This window comes from Saccostrea cucullata, unplaced genomic scaffold, assembly GCF_032062105.1.
Source record: "Saccostrea cucullata isolate Sc308-1 unplaced genomic scaffold, CSIRO_AGI_Scuc_v1 ctg3024, whole genome shotgun sequence".
NCBI classification, from domain to species: Eukaryota; Metazoa; Mollusca; class Bivalvia; order Ostreida; family Ostreidae; genus Saccostrea; species Saccostrea cuccullata.
The window spans coordinates 29,019-53,379 of NW_026933788.1; the positions used below are offsets into that span (position 1 = coordinate 29,019).

At 32.5% G+C, this 24,361-nt stretch overlaps 1 protein-coding gene across 1 annotated transcript; it reads right to left on the reverse strand.

The window, feature by feature from the left end:
* Positions 1–23,189: 23,189 nt before the first annotated feature.
* On the reverse strand, positions 23,190–23,726 carry LOC134239343 (ankyrin repeat domain-containing protein 29-like). Its single transcript, XM_062721505.1, has one exon. It carries the CDS (start codon positions 23,724–23,726, stop codon positions 23,190–23,192), a length of 537 nt encoding a protein of 178 aa, XP_062577489.1.
* Between the last annotated feature and the right edge of the window lie 635 nt (positions 23,727–24,361).

Below are 24,361 nucleotides of genomic sequence, written 5' to 3' on the forward strand. Positions count from 1 at the left end.
GACCAGGTATTCCAACAATCTATTGGAATTCCCTTGGGTACAAATTGCGCTCCGTTTTTAGCAGACTTATTTTTATATTCATATGAAGCAGAATTTATGCAAAATCTTTTACGTGAAAAGAAGAAAACACTTGCTGTGGCCTTCAACTCGACATTTAGATAAATCGACGACGTATTGTCAATTAATAATGATAATTTCCATTCTTACGTCGACACGATATATCCTGGTGAGCTTGAGATAAAAGATACCACAGAGTCCGACACTTCTGCTTCATACTTGGATATTTTACTTGAAAAAGACACTTATGGTAATCTAACAACCAAGCTATATGATAAACGTGATGACTTTAACTTTTCTATCGTCAACTTCCCTTACTTATGCAGCAATATACCTTCATCACCTGCATACGGAGCATTTATATCTCAGTTGATTCGATACGCAAGGGCATGCTCTACGATTGAACAATTTCTTAAACGAGGTAAATTATTGACAAGCAAGTTGATGAAACAAGAATATCAACAGTCTCGTTTAACGTCATCATTTCGTAAATTTTATGGTCGATACAAAGACCTTGTCAGCAAATACAATTTATCATAGAATGAAATGCTGACTGACGTTTTTCATACCAATTGTTAGTCCATTATTTATACACTGAATTGACCACGGATTTTTTCCGTTATTTCCTGATTATGACAACGAGCACACGGCGGGTGTGACCGGTCGGCAGGTATATTTGTTTAATGGACGTTGAGATTGAATACTGTTCGTTATTTCCATATCCTTCTTCTCCATATTCTCAATAAGGTTAAATGACTACATGTACAAATGAAACGTTCTTCAAAAATTGTTAATATTATAATGAAAATGAATCTTTCAATTACCTAATTCTTAGTCTAGATTTTTTTTACATGTAAAATGTTCAAAGTGCGTTAACTGTCCCAATTGTAAAGTGCATTGAGTGTGTTCCAAATTTAACACACTTTGAAAAAAGAAAAAAAAAATTAATGTGCTTTGCTTTTGTCCCAATTTTAACGCACTTTGAAAAACATTTTTAAAATGCAGAATTCTTTTTCAAAGTGTTTTGCCACACTGATGTTTTAAAATATCCGCGTATGGCACTTACGGAAGGGAATCACTGCCAAAAGTCTATGTACAGGGTGTCCCAAAACATATGTTACACTTTATATCACCTATAACCTTATCAAATTAATAGCATTTAGAAAGATATTTTTTCAACTTCTAATGTAATACCATACATTTAATCTGACTGACAATTTTTTGAGAACTTTTTATTTAAGAATCAAGTAATAACCATGTCCTAATGTCGTCATCATATTTTGATATGGAACCATCAGACGAAGAGCTGGTAGAAATTGTAAAATTTTTATTTATTATCGGTCTAAAATTGCTACTTCAGTCATTAGTACCATAATAAAACAACATCTTGTTCTGAAGGTCCTCTACATAATTCTAATTTACATGTTAATGAAGGTATTTGAAGATAAACTGTTAGAATATATGTTGTTTTTACAGCTTGTTGAATGAAAACCTCAGGGATTGTGTTCAAACTATTTCAATTTAATGGACGTCATTTATAATTAACATGCTGATAAATGACAAGATATTCTAAGGAAAAAGTATTGATGATTAATAAGGAAATTGTGGCAACCGTATGCTTCACAAAAAAAAAATTATAACAATTTTATTATATACTTTAAATTTCATTATTGTAACTTGAGACATAAAATTTTTATAACGTTTTAAAAGTGTAACATATGTTTTGGGACACCTTGTATATTGCTTTTATTCTTATTCTGCCTACTTCTTTATGCTTTGTTATTATTGTAATTAAATGTCACTTTATTGTTTTCATATTTGTCTTTATTACATTTCACTTTGACTTCTATCCTTCTTCATTTCGCCCTTACTTCTATGTAACTTTATTCTTGTAAATTCATTTTACTTTGTATTTCTTTTTAACTGATATAGTTTCTTAAATGATTATCTCTTTTACGAATGTGAATTCAATCACACATAGAATGAAGCGTATTCAATGAAGACGAATACAAGTTGTCAAAATTTAGTACTGCATTATACCGCTAGGTGGCAGGGTTGTTCGCTACGAGGGAATGGCATTATCGGGTACATACCTGAACTTATAACACACATCATTTAAAAATTTAAGCTCGATTGATAAAGTATTAAGGTAGAAAATCTCGAATAATCCCGGCCCGGGTTTGCTTACATGTACTTAGTTTTACAAACACACGTAGCGAACAACCCTGCCACCTAGCGTTATAATGCGGCACTAAATTGTGACACTTTGTATTCGTCTTCATTGAATATGCTTTATATTATGTCTGATTGAATTCACGCTCATAGAAGAGATAATCATTTAAGAAACTGCATCAATTCAAAAGAAAGTAGAATGAATTTACAAGAATAAAGCAACATAGAACTAAAGGCAAAATGAAGTCAAAGTGAAATGTAATAAAGACAAATATGAAAACAATAAAGTGACATATAATTACAATAATAACAAAGCATAAAGAAGTAGGCAGAATAAGAATAAAAGCAAGATACATAATTTTTTGGCGGTAATTCCCTACCATAGGCACTACATATACAAGAAACACATATTGACGCAAGGGTCAAAAATTGGCCGCAACTCAATTGGTCCTTTCATTGAAGCAGGCCGAATTTTGAATGCTTTATCTTATTTGTTATAATTGTTTTTTTTTTATTTATCTGTTAATCAATATGATATTAATTATTAATATGCGACATAACAGGATTTTCCTCCATACGTAATACATGTACATTACTACATGTACGTATAAGAACCATCTCTCTCTGAAGTTTGATGGTTTTTAAGTAGTTTTATTTTTTATTTTTAAAACTAAAGTTTAAAGTCATATTAACCATAAAGATATATAGTTTTACTTTAATAAAAACGAAACAAATATGTGGGGCTCTTAGCTCGCCATCAGATCATGTTACAACCCCCCTCAATCACTCTACATCCCCTTCTACAATTCTCCTCTAAGCTTGCTATCATAATATAATATATCATATTATTATAAGGTCTATATATATTCCCTATATAATCTATACAAGCGCAAACAATTCATAACACTGTATATTCACCGGATTTTAGGTCGTATTCACCGGAGAGGCATTGCGCGTGCAACGGCATTGTGACGTCACAATCTAAAAATCAAACAAAATTGTAAACAATGGTTTCAACGGCCGCAGAGAGCTACGTATCTGAGCAGGAAAACAAATTATTCAAACCTATTTTAGGATTTTTTTAACATTTGGACATTAATATTTGGTCTTAAACATAGCGAAACTCAGAAAGGAAATCACGGAGGTTACAAAATGGAGACTTTATTTTTATTTTCAACGATGGAAGATCGCAGAGGAAAATGATGTCATCATAAAATAAAACAATTATGGACTCTTTTGGTGTTGAATGGGGTTTGTTATTCTTATTCTTTGTTACTCGCCTCGGTCAATATGAATATTTTTCAGGTAAATAACAAACCATATTCAACACCAGAAGAGTCCATAATTGTACAATATTGTTTTTTCTGCCGATGTTATTAATTATGCGACCACATTTGTTGAAAAACGGAAGTTACATATTTAACATAGCGACCATGGACCTGATTGTGTGCGCTTTTCCAAGGATCTAAATCTCAATCTCACTTACACTTAATGCTTGAAATTAGTTTCAATCCATAATGAACTATGATTGGTGAATTACAGTAGAAAAATCATTTTAATCTGCACAGTAACGTGAATACTATATTTATGTTAAAATTGTTAATATAACACGTCTGTTTCGTATCATCTGATATTCTGTAGACGAATTTATTTTTACGTGTCTAAAATTCATTGTTTTTTCTTTAGAAAGCTACCATTCTTGTTGGTTTTAAATTCACAATAAATAATTTATAAATATTCAGGCGCTATGCCTGATTGGGTATAAATAAAATGAAATAATAATCACGATGGTATTAGTTTCAAGAATATTATGAATTTTGAACAAAGTAAAATTAAAAACAACACAATATATTCCACTTTTACAGTATTTCAGACGACATGTTAGTTGAGATGTGGGCTGCCCTCAATTACATGTTTTCCAAATAACAACACGAAGGTCTGCTAAGAGAAGTGGATGTAGGCGATAGCCTGTCTACTTCTCTAAAGTGAATACCAAGAGTATCACAAAATGTAACTGTGTTTATTATAAACATGTATAAAAAAACTTGCTTATGCTTTCTTACTTTGAATATTCTTATAATTCTCCATGTTAAAATATTGTAGCAAAATGGCGGTAGTTATTGATTTTTATTTTCATCGTTTAAAGCTGTACCTGACCAATAAACATTTCGCTTTGTAGACTTAAACATGAGTCATTTCCCTACTTTTTTATACTACCAGGATACTTACAGATTCTTAAAGCATAATCCAAGCAAAAATACCCAAAACATGGTTTCATAAGAATAATCCATTTTGTACATTTGATAATGTGTGTAAGAGGAAATGTAGGCCAGACGCCATTCATGATATTTGAGATCGGTATTTGCGGTTTTTAAATCTAGAGTGAATAATCGAATACCCACTGTACTGGATGGATAGGCTTTTTAAATAACCATGTTCAAGCGAAAAGATCGACTTTATTTTTGCAATACATTGTACTGAGTGAATACAAGAGGCCCACGGGCCTTATAGGTCACCTGAGTATCATTAACAACTTTCCAGCGATTGTATTTGGTTCGTGTTTTAATCCAAAAGCCATGAAATTCACAAATTTTGAAAGAGGCACAACTGCTTATCAAAGGGCAGATTTCAAAGCATTTATTTATTTTTAGTCATAGTACCCTCCTGGTACCCCTGACCCAGCGGGCCTGAAATTATTTATTTTGAAAGAGACCCCTTTCTTCATTATAAGGTCAGCATTTTTTTATGTTTAGTTTTAGTTATGAACATGAGAATAAAAAAGTACCGAAGGAGAAAGAAATCAAAAAATTTTTGCTAAATCAATTATCAACATTTGTACATTCTTTTTATGCTATCCCAACAGGCTCCTTACCACTGGACAAGTAATGCTTACAAATAGGAAAGTAGAACATTTAATTGCTTATTTCATCATCTGCCAGTTTGGGCCAGTTACAGTCCCTGAAACGTTTTACTTTCCCATTTTTCCGTTCGCTCACCGTTCGTTCACCGTTCGTTCAGCGTGCGTTCACCGTTCGTTCAGCGTGCGTTCACCGTTCGCTCTCCGTTCACAGTTTTGCGTTCACCGTTTACCGTGCGCTCGCGTTCACCGTTCACAAAACGTTCACCGTTCGCTCTTCGTTCCGTTTAGTTTGCGTTCACCTTGCGTTCACCGTTCACTTATCGTTCAGTCTTTATTGTCATTCGGAACTCCGAAGTGAAAGGACTTATTTTTTTTATGGTAAGGATTTACACGTTTTTAAATTAAATAACTAAGATATCGTGTTTGAAGAATAATTATTTCAAAGCAAAAAGTATCTACGATATATATATTTCTATTATTATAACTTAGCTGTTACTTTATCCATTTTTCCCTTGAAAACAGAACATACATGTAAGTAGAACGATGCTAAAATATTAAAATTTAAATAAGGGCAATGTCCCTAAACAAATACTTATAGCGCGGCATTTCGTTATAATATAAAAGACGACAAAAAATCGTTAATAGATTAATAATAATCCAAGTCTTTTACAAGACAAGAATACACGAAAAATATGTCTAACAAGTTTTTAAAGAAAAAAAAAACAAAAACATGCTAGAACTATATATATGTATGAGAATTATGAATAGTACTACAGATATTCAGTTAATTAAATATTTGTAGAGCGAATTAAATTGTTAGTGTGATTTTAGATTTTAGAAAAGACAAACTGTTTAAAATTTAATACAATAGAATTTTTGGTTCTACATTACGTATATAAAGTGTATCATTACAAAGGAAAAAAACCTTCCTTCAAGTAACTAAATATGAGTTTGCCATTCAGCATGCTTAACAGCCCCCCCCCCCCCCCGGCACCCTTTCTCCCGAAATCAAATTCTTAGTTAGTATTTTCAGTATATATTAATTAATATTCAATGTGTATTGTACATGTAACACAGAAAAAAATATTCTATATATATACAAACATCAAAACAGTCATTACATGTATATACATACATGTGCCGACAGTGGTATTTTGATTTGGCAGGGATTATGTTTTAAATTCAATTTCAAACTTAATCCTTCCAGGTAAATACATGTATTGCAATTATTTATTCATTTTTTCCGTAGGAAAGCGAAAATCAATTTTAGAAATGATGTAAACAAAATGTTTAAACTTCTCGGGAATACGAAGTGACTCTTTGACTTCGGCATGTTCGGTGAAGCGAGATTTAAACACCTCCATTGTGTCGAATTATTTTGATTGACAGGACAAGCACGTGCACTTGGAGTGAATCGTTTGAACGTGAAAAAAAACGATGCTTACTGTCAAATGGATTTGTTAATAAAAAAAATGATTACTTTGACTGCCTGGAATATTAAAAAAAAAAAATAATATATGAATTTTTATTCGATGCAACAAATCTCTCTCTCTCTCTCTCTCTCTCTCTCTCTCTCTCTCTCTCTCTCTCTCTCTCTCTCTCTCTCTCTCAAGTTTCTATCACTATTACATTTGTTATGTTAAATAAAAACTATGACAACATATTTATTATTTATTTAGTTCTGAAACTTTAATCTATCACAAATAATTTGAATGCTTCTATCCATTATCTTGTCCGAGTATAATCATGGTCGGGAAATGTCTTCAGATATACATTTACATGTAAAACTTAGCTTAGAAAATAACCAGACAAATTAAAAATAACTAATAAATATATAATATTATTGCATAAAATTTTTTAATACGAGTGAATGGTGCAATATGTCAACAGACCTTTATAAATTAATAAAAAAAAATGGTATTTTACACGGAATCGCCGTGACATCGAAATATATATTATTTAGTTTGAATCTAATAATTCATTCTGTAAGTATAGTAGTTTTCTCCTCTGAAGTCCACATTATTTTAATAGTCAAAAGAATAAGCAGATTTATTTTATTAGTAAATTAATTTTAACTTTTATACGACAGGTGTTCGGTAACAAACACACATGTTTTACGGCAATAAAAATCGTGTTATTAAAATATTGATTTAAAACATCAAACGTATGTGCAGAAAAAAATGTTTCAATTATTTATTCACTTATTTATTTATTGTTTATTTATATATTAGCATCTAACATTAGAATATAACAGAATAATTTAAATGCAAGGAAAAAATCTGAGGCAATCCGAATAAATTTTTCATCTTGCGTTCACCGTTCGTTCACCGTTCACCGTTTGCGCTCCGTTCGCGTTCTGCGTTCACTCACCGTTCTCCGTTCACACATCGTTCACTAAGTTGCGTTCAGCGTTCACACACCGTTCGTTCACCGTTCGCTCTGCGTTCGTTCACCGTTCGTTCACCGTTCATTCAGCGTTCGCTCACCGTTCAGGTGGGAAAGTAGAACGTTTCAGGGACTGTATATAAATTTTGTGACGTTGGTCAAAATATATTTTTTAAAAATCAACTCTTTAAAAGTCTTTAAATATATCTTCATTTTTTAAAAATGTGTTAGGTGGATGTGTAGACATTGACTCATTGTTCTAAAATTTACTTGATGCCTAAAATTATAATTCCTATCATAAAACAGACAGGGAGTATTGGGGAGTAGGGTGATACAAATGATACTACATGCCTGTATATATTTGTATATTCTTGCCTTTTAATAGTTGATTTTTTTTTATTTCTTCAGGTTATTGTTTATTTCTTCCTCGAATGGACTTTAACTTCTCCCATAGTTTTATTCATTACATCTGATGCATAAGCAACCCTTTTCTGAAGAATGATGCTTAGACTGTAAGCTATAACAGAGACCTAAACAATGTCTCTGGCAATATGCAATAGCTACCACGGGCAGTTTACAAACCTGGGGGAGGAAAATAATTTACAGACACTGTCTGTGACAGATACTTTTGAAACGAATACATAATTATCTCACCAGCATGTCATTGTGCAACAAAGTCGTCAGCATTTTATTTGTCCTTTAACGGGTGAAACGTTTTGAATGACACTCGTATCGATGAATTTTACACTAAACCAAGCTATCTTCTAGTTCTCAGATCTAGCTTTGTTTACCCGCCGTTTCATCTAGATAAAACCGAAAGTGCGAGTTCGTAAGTTTGAAATCTCAATCCCGACTTAAATTTGACATCGGAAAGAATTTTTTAAATTTTTTTTCTGAAAATTCAAAACCTTGAGCGGAGGGTTTGTAAAACTGAAAATAAAATAAACCCTGGTCTTAAATATGTAATTATATCATTGGCATATTAACCAGGAGCAAAGGATAAGATGTTCAAAAATTCATGCATTTCACTATATAATCATTAGAACCCCACCCTAACACAAGAACCCCTGACCCTGGGGACATAAAATTCACAATTTTGGTAGAGGCACTCTTGTTCATCATAACAACGTACTTAGTTAGTTAATTTAATATCCAGGAGCAGAGAAGAAGATTTTCAAAGAAATAATGCATTTTCACTACCTACTTAGTGAGCCCCGCCCTAGCACCAGAACCCCTGACCCCAGGGCCATGAATTTCACAATTTTGGTAGAAGACTCATTGCTAATTACAATCATGCAAACAGTTTGACTGCTTAATGTCCAGGAGTAAAGAAGAAGATTTTTAAAGATTGCATTATTCTTGGTGGTTTTGGCCCCACCCCTCAGGCCCCAGGGGGGCAGGGATCATGAAATTCACAATTTTTGTTCCCCTTTACCCATAGATGTTTTTTGCCAAATTTGATTCAAATTGGTTCAGTGGTTGCAGAGAAGCTGAAAATGTTCAAATAATAACGCACGACGCACAACGCACGACGACGGACGAAAACGGATAGCAATAGGTAACCTGAGTTTACTCAGGTGACCTAACAAGAGTCCCAGGGCCACAGTGCTCACCTGAGCACAACAGGCTTGAATTTACTCCACCCCCCCCCCCTCCAGGCGTTCATCATTTGAACAAACTAGAATCTACACTACCTAAGGATGATTCCATATAAATATCACTAATCAATGCTTTGAAGTACTTGAAAAGAAGATTTTAAAAGGTTTCCCAATATATCCCTGTGTAAAATTTGGGTCGGCCATTTTGGCCCCACCCTTGCCCCGGGGGTCATGATTTGAACAAACTTGTATCTACACTACCTGAGGATGATTTCACATGAGTTTCATCTTTCCTGGCAAAGGGGTTCTGGAGAAGAAGATTTTTTTTAAATGCCATTAATTTTTAACAAATTCATGATTATCTCCCTTTTGAAAAGGGCATGGCCCTTCATTTAAACAAACTTGAATTCCCTTCACCCAAGGATACTTTGTGACAAGTTTGGTTGACATTGGCCCAGACGACAACGACAACGACAGACGAAGGACAAATTTTGATCAGAAAAGCTCAATTGAGCCTTCGTCTCAGGTGAGCTAAAAAGCTGATTTAAGATATGATAACAAATACAAGTGCTTTGTTTAAAAGTTAGCATTACATTAGCATAAGCTTTAACATATTTTCATAACAAGTATACATATACTTGTAATTGCTATTTAATTGATTACTAAAAATTTTTGTAAGCATGATTACTTCTTTATTTCTTCATGAATGCAATGGTGAAAAAGAAGTGTATAAAATCGTGATATTTGATCATATCAATTAAAAAATATTAAACTTATGAAGTTGTTTCGCACTAATAATTTTTACATGAAATAAAATTTTGTAAAACCGCCTATTACATAAAGATGTTTAAATGGCTATGTCCATTGATTCCTCTCATACACTTTATTCAATGAATAGGATGGGTGCACATAAGCTATAGGATTTGGGCCCCAATGTTTACGCAATATAGAATTACAGAGTTCATAAACTGTATGTTTTATAGGTAAAAGTCTTATCCTTACTACACTACATATATAATATCCTTCAATATATTCATAGTCGCATGTCGTATATGAATCAATTAAAAAAAGCACATAACCCAAATTTTATTATTGGCGAAGTACATAATATAAGATCAATCATACCACAAATTAGAGTGTTCCAAAGAGCGCATAATGGTTAATCACTATTATAGTGAGATTTCGCTATATTTTCAGCCGTATTTGTCCTCGATTTCATCAGATTACATATTTGCTATTTATGGCGAAAGTCATGGTGAGTAAAACAGACATACATTGGAAATAAATTTACATTTTAAAAATTTTATGTATGTTGATACTTTGTAATAATGCGACCCGCTTTTTAAAACGGAAGATACATTTTTATATAGCAACTGTAGATTGTGTTTTCTTTCACTGAGGTCTAAATTTCAATTTCTCTCATACTAACAATTTATGCTTGTAATAACTTTTAATCCTCATTGAACTAGGAATGTTGAAATTACGGTAGAAAAAAATCAATTCAGTATGAATAGTAACAGATATGCTATATTTTTGTTAAGATTGTTTAAGGAATCATTTTCTAGCTAGTATAGTATGCCATGGCATCAACATTGGTGGGAAACATGGGATAATTTGCATAACGGAAGATGTCCAGTGCATACTATACTAATTAGACAGTGATTCGTTATATTTCTATTTCATTGTAAAATAGAATTGTAGATTGAGACTTTAGAAATGTATAATAAGATTTAAATTACACGAGGATTCCTATCCAAATTTTCAATTGTCTTTGCCCACTGACGTCAAAAAATGGCAGCCACATGAGATATACATGCATATTCTGCCTACTTAGCCGCAGAATCAGAGACAGATATGCAATAGATTTGCATGCATATTAGGCCTACTTAGCTCCTGACCTATTGACCTGCCTGAATTATATCCCGGTAGAATTGATTTGACATTAACTCCGCTAATTTTCAAATAGTTATATATCACAGAGAGAAAAAACTAGAAATTGTAATATTAATACACAATATGCCTGTTATGTTTAATCAGATATGTCGTACTGTAGACGTTTTTAATATCACGTGTCTAAAATTTCATGGTTTGTTAGAAAGTTATCTTTCATGGTACTTTTAAATTCAAGGTGAATAGTTTATAAATATTCAGGCACTGTACGTGTGTTTGATATAAATGAAGTGAAATAAATGTCACGATGGCTTAAAGTTTACAAAAATGATTAAATCCTTAACAAAGTAAAATTAGAAACACCGTATTATATCCCACCACTACAGTATTTCAGACGACATGTTTATTGAAGTGTGGATCGCCTTCATTTTCCATGTTTTCTAGATAAACAATTCGAAGGTCTGCAAAGAAAAGTGGATGTAGGCGATATATATACCAAGAGAATCACATCATATAACTGTGTTTATTATAAACATGTATCAAAAAAGTTGCTTATACTTTCCTACTTTGTATATTCTTATAGTTCTCCGTTAAAACACGTTCTAGTAAAATGGCGGTAGTTATTGATTTTTTTCATCGTTTAAAGCTGTACCTGATCAATAAACGTTTTGCTTTGCAGATTTTATGTGAGTTATTTCCCTATTTTTTCCAATTATATAAATACTTACAGTTTCTTTAATCATAAATCAGGTGAAAATATCCAGAACATGCATGGTTCCTACAAATAATCCTTTTGGTACATCTTGATAATTTGTGTAATAGGAAATATTTACGTTAGACTCCATTGATGATATTTGAGATCGGTATTGACGGTTTTTAAATCTATAGGCCTAGTGAATAATCGATTATCCACTGTACTGGATGAATAAGTTTTTTGTACCTCTGTTCAAGCGAAAAGATTGTTTGTATTTTTGCAATATAATGTACTGAGTGAATAAAAACTGATTTTAAGATATGATAACAAATACAAGTGCTTTGTTTAAATTAAAAGTTTACATTAAATTAGATTAAACTTAAATATATTTTCATTACAAGTTCTCGTTTTTTGCTAATTAATTGATTACTAAGAACTCTTGTAAGCATGATTACTTCTTTATTTCTTCATGAATGTCCATTGATTCCTCTCATACACTTTATTCAATGAAAAGGATGAGTGCACATGATCTTTAGTTGGGCCTCAGTGTTTACACAAAAAAAAATAGAGTTCATAAACATTTTGTTTTACAGGTGAACGTTTTTTTTCATGATTTATTTTTTAAAAAAAGTGTCAATTCGTCGAAAGTTGATTTGTGTGCTGCCTAAACATGTCCGCGAAAAATACTACATACACTGTATATATTATATCCTTCAATTTATTTATTTTCGCATTACGTATATGAATGGGTCAAAAAGCACATAACCCAAATGTTATTAAAGGCAAAGTACATATACAAGATCAATCATACCATAAATTACACGGTGTATAGGCATAACGGACCCTTTTCGTTGAAACGGATACTTTCCGATAAAAGCAACAGACACTTTCCGTTGAAACTACCCTCGAACCAACACATGTTCAAGAATTCATGTGTTTTGAAACTTAAATCTTAGGTAAACCAGTACATTATACATTCCACGGAACGTGGCTGACGTTGATCTTGGACGTGAAAGTCAGTTTTGTTTTCATTTTACGGAGATAGCCTCTAAATAGCATTATTTCTGTCGTACATCAGTGGTTCATCAATATTGACAAGTCATTTGGACAGACTTTTGGGTATAAATTGGCTGTGTTACAAGTAGCATATGGGCGTATTATTTAGAGATAAAGATTTCAATATGTGTGCGTTCTGATGTTTTTGTTTTCACTGTGTTTTAGATTTTAAAAAAGTAATTTTTGGCGAAGTTTTATAGTAACGGACACTTTATGATTTGGAAAAGGGGACGTTCAGCTCATCGCTTATTAAACGTAAGTTTCTATGTTTTAGGGCCTGATCAAATCCCAAATCTCTGGACAGTAACTCCGTATGAAATATATTTATAAATTTTTATTTTAACAACAGGTCTACTGAAAAATTGGATATAAAAAGAAATATTACCCCGATATAACTCAAACACTATCAGAATAGATGGATCAAACTGTTCAAAATAAATTGTTGATAAATAAAACCCGTAAGATTTCACAGATTATATTCTTGATAATGTATATCAAGATATTTAAAATGAATCATTTAATGCAAATTAAATTTTTCTTTCATAAAATTAAAATATATAATTATGTATTCATACAAATGATGTTACTTTATATATATATATGTTACACTCATATAATTATCTGTTACTGTGGCCAGCTTTAAAAATTGTTTGCTTGACCTCTCCCCCCATCTTTTTAACCAAGGGTTTCTGATCGTTCTCTCCTTATAAAGGGGTGCCCGTCAGAAACCCTTGGTTTGCAAAGATGCCTCTAAAATTAGTCCATCTCAAGTCCTTTTTAACCTCCTAAAAGTCGAAGCATGACTTTTTATGTAATCTGGTAAATAGATTCAAGAAATTTGGCATTGAAATCGAAATTTTTTCAGAATGCTTTTCTCACCCATACCTATCCACCCTTTCTTTCATTTTGAGTCGGAAAAAGGTAAAAAAACATTATTTTGAAGGTGGCAAGAAAAGCATTTTAAGATATACAATTTGAAATAACATTATTAAAGAGAAGTTCTATTAGAAAATAAATTAATACCGGTATTTAGCGGTACACCTTTGCTCCATTTTATGACTTTTTTTTTGGATAAAAGACGGTATCAAATATTAAATTCACACTCGAGCCCCCCCCCCCCCCCCTCCCCCAAAAAAAACAACTTAATTCACATTTGTTAGTATGAAATGTTGTATGTTGATCCAAAGTAAACTTCGTAAAATACATATATAGTATTGGGGGGGTAGTTTTTTACACGTTAATACACGTTAAAAATTTCCCCCCCCCCCCCTAATTTTTTCAAAGATGCAAGTTTTTCAAGTTTTGTTTTTTTTTGCGTTGGTTTTTAATTTTACATTATTATCATTCTTTGCATGTATATCCTCTTCCTTATATTAAGTATCTTGATCATTCGTCTATTTTTTATATACCCCCCTTTTTTTTTACGTGTTAACCCAGAGCAGCAAGAGTGAGAGGGGAATTCCCTAATGAAACTTTACATAAAAACAAATATACAGTAAAAGACTATTCTCCGAAAGAGGGGGCACTAAGACCTTATAAAAAATTGATAGATTAAAAGTGCATGTTTAACTTTTATTTATCCGTTATTTCCTGATTATGACAACGAGCACACGGCGGTTGTGACCGGTCGGCGGGGGTGCCCCTCCTCCATTGCACCTGATCCCACCTCTGATGTTTCGGAGGTCCTGTTTTTCTGCTCTTATTTTTTATATTTGTTTATTGGACGTTGAGATTGAATACTGTTCGTTATTTCCATATCTACCTCAAAGTCAAATAACAATGAAAAATGAAAGTAAAGTTTGGTTACAAACTTCTTCTCTGGATATGTAGGAGATTTCTGACAAGTCAAATAAAAAAGGGAGTTTTAAATAAATAGTCTAATTAGTAATATGTGAGATAATTTTTCAAATGATAGCTTAACTGAATAGCATCTGAAAAGGTCCGGTGCCCGAAAAGCATTTATTAAAATTACTGCAATGCTTCATGCTTCATAAGCATTGCTGGGTTTTTATATTCACAAGAACACATCAATATTCAACTTATAGTATAATATTAACGATTTAACGCAAAAATCTACAATTGGAGGGGCCTTGTCTGCGCGATGGCTTGTTTTCAAATAAAAACGTTTCATGAGCTAAATAGGAAAATGCATGGCAATAAACAATAGCTTATAAGGTATATCAATATCGCTGATATTCCGTGGAAGCAAAATTTTCACTCACTAACCCTTTCCTTTTTTTAAATGAACTCATTTTTGTCGAGGACTCCATTGTTGTTTTGAAAATTTAGCAGAAAGTATCCGTGACTTCTGCTGAAAGGGGCCCTTTCAGCGGAAAGGGTCCGTTATGCCTATACACCGTGAATTAAGTGTTCCTAAAGCACATAGTGGTTTATCACTATGATAGTTATAATATTCAATTTATAGTATAATTTAACGATTTAAGGCAAAAATTACATTGGAGGGCCTTCGTCTGCACGATGGCTTGTTTGGTCAAATAAAAACGTTTCATGAGCTAAATTGGAAAATACATGGCAATAAACAATACAGTCCCTGAAACGTTTTACTTTCCCATTTTTCCGTTCCTCACCGTTCGTTCACCGTTCGTTCAGCGTGCGTTCACCGTTCGCTCTCCGTTCACAGTTTTGCGTTCACCGTTTACCGTGCGCTCGCGTTCACCGTTCACAAAACGTTCACCGTTGCTCTTCGTTCCGTTTATTTGCGTTCACCGTTCACTTATCGTTCAGTCTTTTTTATTTGGAACTCCGAAGTGAAAGGACTTATCTTTTTGATGGAAGGATTAACACGTTTTTTAATTAAATAACTAAGATATCGTGTTTAAAGAATAATTATTTCAATGCAAAAAGTATCTTCGAAAATATATTTTTATTATTTATTATAACTTCGCTGTTACTTTATCCATTTTTCCCTGGAAAAAATACATTAAGAACATACATGTAAGTAGAACGATGCTAAAATATTAAATTTAAATAAGGGCAATATCCCTAAACAATACTTAGAGCGCGTTTCGTTATAATATAAAAGACGACAAAAAATCGTTAATAGATGAATATAATTTTACACGCCAAGAATACACAAAAAAATATGTCAAACAAGTTTTTAAAGAAAAAATAAACACAAACATGCTAGATCTATATATATGTCTGAGAATTATGAATAGTACTACAGATACTCAGTTAATTAAATATTTGTAGAGCGAATTAAATTGTTAGTGTGATTCTAAACTTTAGAAAAGACAAACTGTTTAAAATTTAATACAATAGAATTTTTGGTTCTACATCACGTAAATAAAGTGTATCATTACAAAGGAAAAAAACCTTCCTTCAAGTAACTAAATATACGTTCGCCATTCAGTATGCTTAACAGCTTCCCCCCCCCCCGGGACCCTTTCTCCCAAAATCAAATTCTTAGTTAGTATTTTCAGTATGTGTAAATTAATATTCAATGTGTATTGTACATGTAACACAGAAAAAATTATTCTTTTAAAAAAACATCAAAACAGTCATTATATACATACATGTGCCGACAGTGGTATTTTGAGTTGGCAGGGATTATGTTTTAAATTCGATTTCAAACTTAATCCTTCCAGGTATATACATGTATTGCAATTATTTATTCCATTTTTCCGTAAAAAAGCGAAAATCAAATTTAAAAATGATGTAAACAAAATGTTAAAACTTCTCGGGAATACGAAGTGACTCTTTGACTTCGGCATGTTCGGTGAAGCGAGCTCTCTCTCTCTCTCTCTCTCTCTCTCTCTCTCAAGTTTCTATCGCTATTACATTTGTCTTGTTAAATAAAAACTAGTTAATCGAATTCTTTCCATTCTGTTTGATCAAAAGATCAACAGAGATTTAATTTCTTTTCGGCGCGAATTATCAATTTTAATTGCCGGCAGGGGAGGGGGGTAGCCAGGGTCAGAATTTTTTTCGCTAGCCTCTCCTGTTAGATCATATCTCACTATTAAATTAATGAAAGAATTATGGTAGGTATTTACAATCAAAGGGAAGGAAAGATATTATGTCTGCCGAAATTGGGACAAGTCCCCTACCCACCATTCCCCGACAAATACCTCTGAGGTCTTGATTTTCTCGAGATCTCAGCTTTACTTAAACTGGTAGTAGTATATTATTTATTTTCTAACAGCTATGCGAGCGATTTTTTTTGTGATGTATTTTTTAAAAAATCAATATTTAAAAAAACATCATTACTATACTATGAGATAAAATTATTACATAAGCAAATGGCCGTGATTTAATTAATAAAATCTGTCGAAAAATGATGAAGTAAGTTTTTAAATGAACCTAAACGTTTACACCTCTTTATTTGATTGAACCAAATAATCAATTGATTGCATCCGAGTTTCCGGTCAAGGGTGAAATGACGACGAAATATCCCGAAGAAACTTACGTCTTAGTCGTGTATTCCAGGTTATATTTTTAGGAACACGAATGGAAAAAGTGACAGTATTAAAAGATCAACAGAAACGTGTGAACAAATATAAGAAACATAATTCATAGCAATATGAGTGGTTCAGGGAAAGGAGTGAGTCTACAAAGGAAGGTGTACTTTTTCTGAGTTTAGTTTGTTTACAGAAAATTTTTTTTTTTTCTTATTTTGATACAAGTTGCCCCCCCCCCTACACACCTATAAGCACTTCTGCAATGTTCTTGGTTTCTTTTTCGGAAAAGTTAACCAAGTTACCCCCCCCCAACACACACACGCACGAATTAGGATTTTCGAGAACAATTTAGGGTTTTCTTTTTAGGAGGGGGGGGGTCCGATCGACCTATAAACCATTTGTACAGGGCGCGTTAGTTGCAGAACTGTAGCTCTCAGAAAAAATGTTTTGATAGACCGGTATTTCAATATATGTATTTTCGGAGAGCTACATGTAGTTCTGCATATACGGGCTGAGTACATTTGACATACATGTATTACTTATGTAAGGACCGTCCTAATGTAAAGTCTACGATAAAAAATATAAACAGAAATGAACAAAGAAGAAGTACGATAGAATTTACAGCGATAAATCAGGAAAACGTATGAATAGCTAACTACATGTATTTATAACTGTGTATCAATGCCACTGCATTTGCATATACTATATTTTACTCGTATTCCGTTCATTATTATGCAGTTTATTTGTTTGACTTACAGGTTCTTGACGTAACGTTAAATTATTTTTCTTACTAAAAAAATAATAAAACCCACCTACCTAATCTACTGAAAATATATTATTTGTGCATAAATTTTGCTTGCATTGTAAATATATTTTTGAAGGGTCTTGGCCTTTTGTAGAATTTATTCTTTATTGTCTGTATTTAAACCATTTTCTGCAAAAAGCGAATGGCGAAAACGTTTTATACCTTTACCAACTTTGTTTGTTACGTCACAGTAACGTTACGTCATCGATTTAACGTAATAAAAGTTTCACGGCACTGTACGTAATTTGAACTTCAAATCGGTACGGCAGCGAAAAGGTTAAAACAGAAATATTGCATATCCATTACTATTCATACTAAAATGATTTTTTTCTACTTTGTATTCAACATTCCTAGTTCAATGAGGATTGAAAGTATTTCCAAGCATTACACGTAAATGTGAGAGAAATTGAGATTTAGCTATAGACTATGGTGAAAGCAAACACAATCCCCGTTGCTATGTAAAAGACATAGCTTCCTTTTAAAAAAGTGGGGTTGCGTTATTAAAAGTATGAGCAGAAAATATAATAAAATTTTTAAAATGTAAATGTATTTCAAATTTATATCTAATTTTACACACCATGACTTTCGCCATGAATAGCAAATCTGTAATCTGATGAAATCGAGGACAAATACGACTGAAATGTAGCGAAATATAGTGATAAACCACTTTGTGCTTTAGGAACACTCTAATTCACGGTGTATAGGCATAACGGACCCTTTCCGCTGAAACGGACCCTTTCAGCAGAAGTAACGGATACTTTCTGCTAAATTTTCAAAAAAACAATGGAGTCTTCGACAAAAATGAGTTCATTTAGAAAAAGGAAAGGGTTAGTGAGTGTAATTTTGCTTCCACGGAATATCAGCGATATTGATCTACCTTAGTAAGCTATTGTTTATTGCCATGCATTTTCCTATTTAGCTCATGAAACGTTTTTATTTGACCAAACAAGCCATCGCGCAGACGAAGGCCCCTCCAATTGTAGATTTTTGCGTTAAATCGTTAATATTATACTATAAGTTGAATATTGATGTGTTCTTGTGAATATAAGAAACCCAGCAATGCTTATGAAGCATGAAGCATTGCAGTAATTTTAATAAATGCATTTTCTGGCACCGGACCTTTTCAGATGCTATTCAGTTAAGCTATCATTTGAAAAATTATCTCACATATTACTAATTAGACTATTTATTTAAAACTCCCTTTTTTATTTGACTTGTCAGAAATCTCCTACATATCCAGAGGAGAAGTTCTGTAACCAAACTATACTTTCTATTCTTGTATTGTTATTTGACTTTGAGGTAGATATGGAAATAACGAACAGTATTCAATCTCAACGTCCAATAAACAAATATACAAAATAAGAGCAGAGCAAACACGGACCTCCGAAACATCAGAAGTGGGATCAGGTGCCATGGAGGAGTGAGCATCTCCTGCCGACTGGTCACAACCGCCGTGTGCTCGTTGCCATAATCAGGAAATAACGGATAAACAAAAGTTAAACATGCACTTTTAATCTATCAATTTTTTATAAGGTCTTAGTGCCCCCTCTTTCAGAGAATAGTCTTTTACTGTATATTTGTTTATTATGTAAAATTTTATTATGGATACTTCTCCCTCTCACTCTTGCTGCTCTGGGTTATACACGTGAAAGAAAAAGGGGGGTATATAAAAAATAGATGAATGATCAAGATACTTAATATAAGGAGGAGGATATACATGCAAAGAATGATTATAAAGAGAAAATAATAACGGAAGGAAAAAAAAAACTTGAAAAACTTGCATCTTTTAAAAATTAAAGGGGGGGGGGGGTTAGGATAAATTTTTAACGTGTATTAAACGTGTAAAAAGTTACCCCACCCAATACTGTATATGTATTTTACCAAGTTTACTTTGGATCAACATACAACATTTCATACTAACAAAAGTGAATTAAGTTTTTTTTTTTATTTGGGGGGGGGGGGGCTCGAGTGTGAATTTAATATTTGATACCGTCTTTTATCCTAAAAATGTCATGAAATGCGAGACAAAGGTGTATCGCTAAACACCGGTATTAATTTATTTTCTAATAGAACTTCTCTTTAATAATGTTATTTCAAATTGTATATCTTGAAAATGAACATTTCTTGCCACCTTCAAAATAATGTTTTCTTACCTTTTTCCCACTCAAAATGAAAAAAGGGTGGATAGGTATGGGTGAGAAAAGCATTCTCAAAAATTTTCGATTTCAATGCGTAATTTCTTAAATATATTTACCAGATTACATAAAAAGTTATGCTTTGATTTTCTGGAAGTTAAAAAGGGCCTGAGTTGGACTAAGTTCACAGGTATCTTCGCTAACCAAGGGTTTCTGACAGGCTACTCATTTATGAGGAGAGAAGCGTATCAGAAACTCTAGGCTAGCAAAGATGCGGAGAGGTCAAGCAAACAATTTTTAAAGCTGGCCACAGTAATAGATAATTATATGAGTGTAACATATATATAAAGTAACATCATTTGTATGAATACATAATTATATATTTTAATTTTATAGAAAGAAAAATATAATTCGCATTAAATGATTCATTTTAAATATCTTGATATACATTATCAAGAATATAAACTGTGAAATCTAACGGGTTTTATTTATCAACGAATTTATTTTGAACAGATATGATCCATCTATTCTGATAGGGTTTGAGTTATATCGGGGTAATATTTCTTTTTATATCCAATTTTTCAGTAGACCTGTTGTTAAAATAATAATTTATAAATGTATTTCATACGGAGTAACTGTCCAGAGATTTGAGATTTGATCAGGACCTAAAACATAGAAATTTACGTTTAATAAGCGATGAGCTGAACGTGCCCTTTTCCAAATTATAAAGTGTCCGTTACTATAAAACTTCGCCAAAAATTACTTTTTTAAAATCTAAAACACAGTGAAAACAAAAACATCAAAACGCACACATATTGAAATCTATATCTCTAAATAATACGCCCAAATGCTACTGGTAACACAGCCAATTTATTCACAAAAGTCTGTCCAAATGACTTATCAATATTGATGAACCACTGATGTACGACAGAAAAAATGCTATTTAGAGGCTATCTCCGTAAAATGAAAACAAAACTGACTTTCACGTCCAAGATCAACGTCAGCCACGTTCCGTGGAATGTATAATTTACTGGTTTGCCTAAGATTTAAATTTCAAAACACATGAATTCTTGAACATGTGTTGGTTCGAGGGTAGTTTCAACGGAAAGTGTCTGTTGCTTTTATCGGAAAGTATCCGTTTCACGAAAAGGGTCCGTTTTGCCTATACACCGTGTAATTTATGGTATGATTGATCTTGTATATGTACTTTGCCTTAAATAACATTTGGGTTGTGTGCTTTTTGACCTATTCATGTACGTAATGCGAAAATAAATAAATTGAAGGATATAATATATACAGTGTATGTAGTATTTTTCGCGGACATGTTAAGGCAGCACACAAATCAACTTTCGACGAATTGACACTTTTTTAAAAAAATAAATCATGAAAAAAATGTTCACCTGTAAAACATAATGTTTATGAACTCTGTATTTTTTTTTGCGTAAACACTGAGGCCCAACTAAAGATCATGTGCACTCATCCTTTTCATTGAATAAAGTGTATGAGAGGAATCAATGGACATGGCTGTTTAAATAACTTTATGTAATTTGCTGTTTTATCAAATTTTATCTCATGTAAAAATTATTAGTGAGAAACAAATCGTAAGCTTAATATTTTTTTAATTCATACGTTCAAAGATCATTATTTTATACACTTCTTTTCCACCATTGCATTCATGAAGAAATCAGCAGTAATCAAGCTTACAAGAATTTTAGTAATCCAATAAATAGCAATTACGAGAATAAGGAATATTTGATATTTATTCCCCCCGAACATATAATCTTTAGACAATAAAAAAAATATTGGTCCAAACGAATTTTGATTAATCAACAGAATACACCTGTATGTTGTAAACATAACAGTTCGTACTAATGTGTCGCCTGTATAGGGTTAAGATAAATAAAGCCCCTAATTACACCCAAATAAATAATCATTATCCGTCTCACAGAATAAATTTACATATAACAGAAATACAGTGCAATGTTTAATCTTTATATCAAATAACGACAGCTCCCTTGCTGCTTACAAGAACAAAAAGATTTATATAGCCGCAAAACTTTGCTCTCTTGAAACAAGACGTTTAATTAATCTGATTTTTTTTTTATAACTTAAATCTTTAATTAGCAGTAGTTCAAAAAAATAAAGAAAGCCATATGACATTAAAAAGCAATTTAGCTTAATAAATTACTGTTAATACGTATACCTTTTATTCAAAAAAACTTTTTTGTGTTTTCTTAGAAACAAAAAATATTTCTTGCGTATAAAATAATTATTATTAAATATGAACAATAAAAAATACTCTAGAGAAAATTTCTTTTAAGTACAATATCTCCATCTCGCTTTTACATTCCAAGTATCCATCTAAAAAAATCATTTGTCACAGAAAATTTGGCGATTAACAGTACGGCAGTAATTACTAAATTTAAAAGAAAACAAACAATCCACACAAATTTTTAAAAGCAATAAACATCTGAAAACCAAACATAAACCCGAATTTCAAGCACTACAGGAGTAGACTCAGGTGCCCAAAATGAGAAAACATACCCTTTTGATCGATCATACTTGTCATGTTTTTTTTCAATGGACAGAGGCAACAGTCTTTTGTCAAATTAAGTACAAAACAGACCATCACTTGGTATAAACATGTCTGTTAAATTAAACCCATTCATGAAAGGTTATATTTGCTAACTATGCAATTGAAAAATATAATATAATTTCCGAACATTCGAACATGAAACAGAAGTAACAGATTTTGTGGTGTCTTCGATTTCAAATTCACTAGGAAATAACAAGTCGACATATAAATGAAAATAAATATTGATACTTGTAATTGATAATACGTCGTCGATATATCTAAATGTTGAAATGAAGGATACATCATGTGCTTTCTTCCTCTTATGTATTTCTTTTTTTGAAAAAAGCTTTAATTCTTCATGATAGTATCCTGCTCATTTTTGCAATTTATAATCAAAGCTAAAATTGACTTTTGCTCCATATCTCAGAAATAATGTAAACGCACTTTGTATTGAGAAACCACTGAATCCATCGTCAGAATAAAAAGTCTGCACCATATTGTAGTAAAAGTTCAGCAATGCTGTCATGACTATATAAGTATGTTATGCACAATGGACTCTTATTGTCTTTATTGCATAAATTGACACAAGCATTTTTTCTAATAATAATTGGACCGTGCTGTAATGTCCATTCTCACAGGCTATGTAGAGTGGACTGGTTCCCTCGTTGTCACATAAATTGATGTCTGCCCCTTTGTTCAATAAAAGTTTAACCATGCTTTTATTGCCATTGAAACATGCTAGGAACAGCGGACTGCAGTTTCCTTTATTACACAAATTTACATCAGCACCTGAATTCAGTAGAAGTTCGATAGTGCTGCAATGTGAGTTTTCACAAGCAATCCAAAGAGAACTGTTTCCATCCTTATCACATAAATTGATGTCAACACCGTGGTTCAGTAAAAGTTGTACCGTGTTATCATGTCCATTTTGACTAGCTACATAAAGAGGACTGCATCCATCACTATCACATAAATTGATGTCTGCACCCTTGTTCATTAACAGTTGTGCTGTGCTATCATATCCATTTTGACAAGCTACATAAAGAGGACTGGTTCCATTCTTGTTACACAAATTCATGCCTGCACCCTTGTTCAATAAGAGTTGTACCGTACTATCATGTCCATTTTGACAAGCTAGATGAAGAGGGCTGGCTTATTGTTGGTACCTCAATTGATGTCAGCACCGTTGTTCAGTAACAGTTGAACAGTGCTATCATGTCTATTTTGACAAGCTATACAAAGAGGACTGGCTCTATTGTTTGTACATAAATTGATGACTGCACCATTGTTCAGTAACAGTTTTACCGTGCTATCATGTCCATTTTGACAAGATATATAAAGAGGACTGGCTCCATTGTTGTTACATAAATTGATGTTGGCACCGTTTTGCAGTAAGAGTTGTACCGTGCTATCATGTCCATTTTGACTAGCTACATAAAGAGGAACGAATCATCTTTATCACATAAATTGATGTCTGCACCGTTGTTCAGAAACAGTTGTACCGTGTTATCATGTCCATTTTCACAAGCTACGAAAAGAGGACAGAATCCATCTTTATCACATAAATTGATGTCGGCTCCGTTGTTAAGTAACAGTTGTGTCGTGCTATCATGTCCATTTTGACAAGCTATATAAAGAGGACTGACTCCATCACTATCACATAAATTGATGTCGGCACCGTAGCCCAATAAACAAATAATGGTTTTATTGCGT

What these genes read in the sequence shown, in the direction of transcription:
- LOC134239343 (XM_062721505.1), bottom strand. Translation starts at nt 23,726, where the DNA reads ATGAATTTGTGTAACAAGAATGGAACCAGTCCTCTTTATGTAGCTTGT.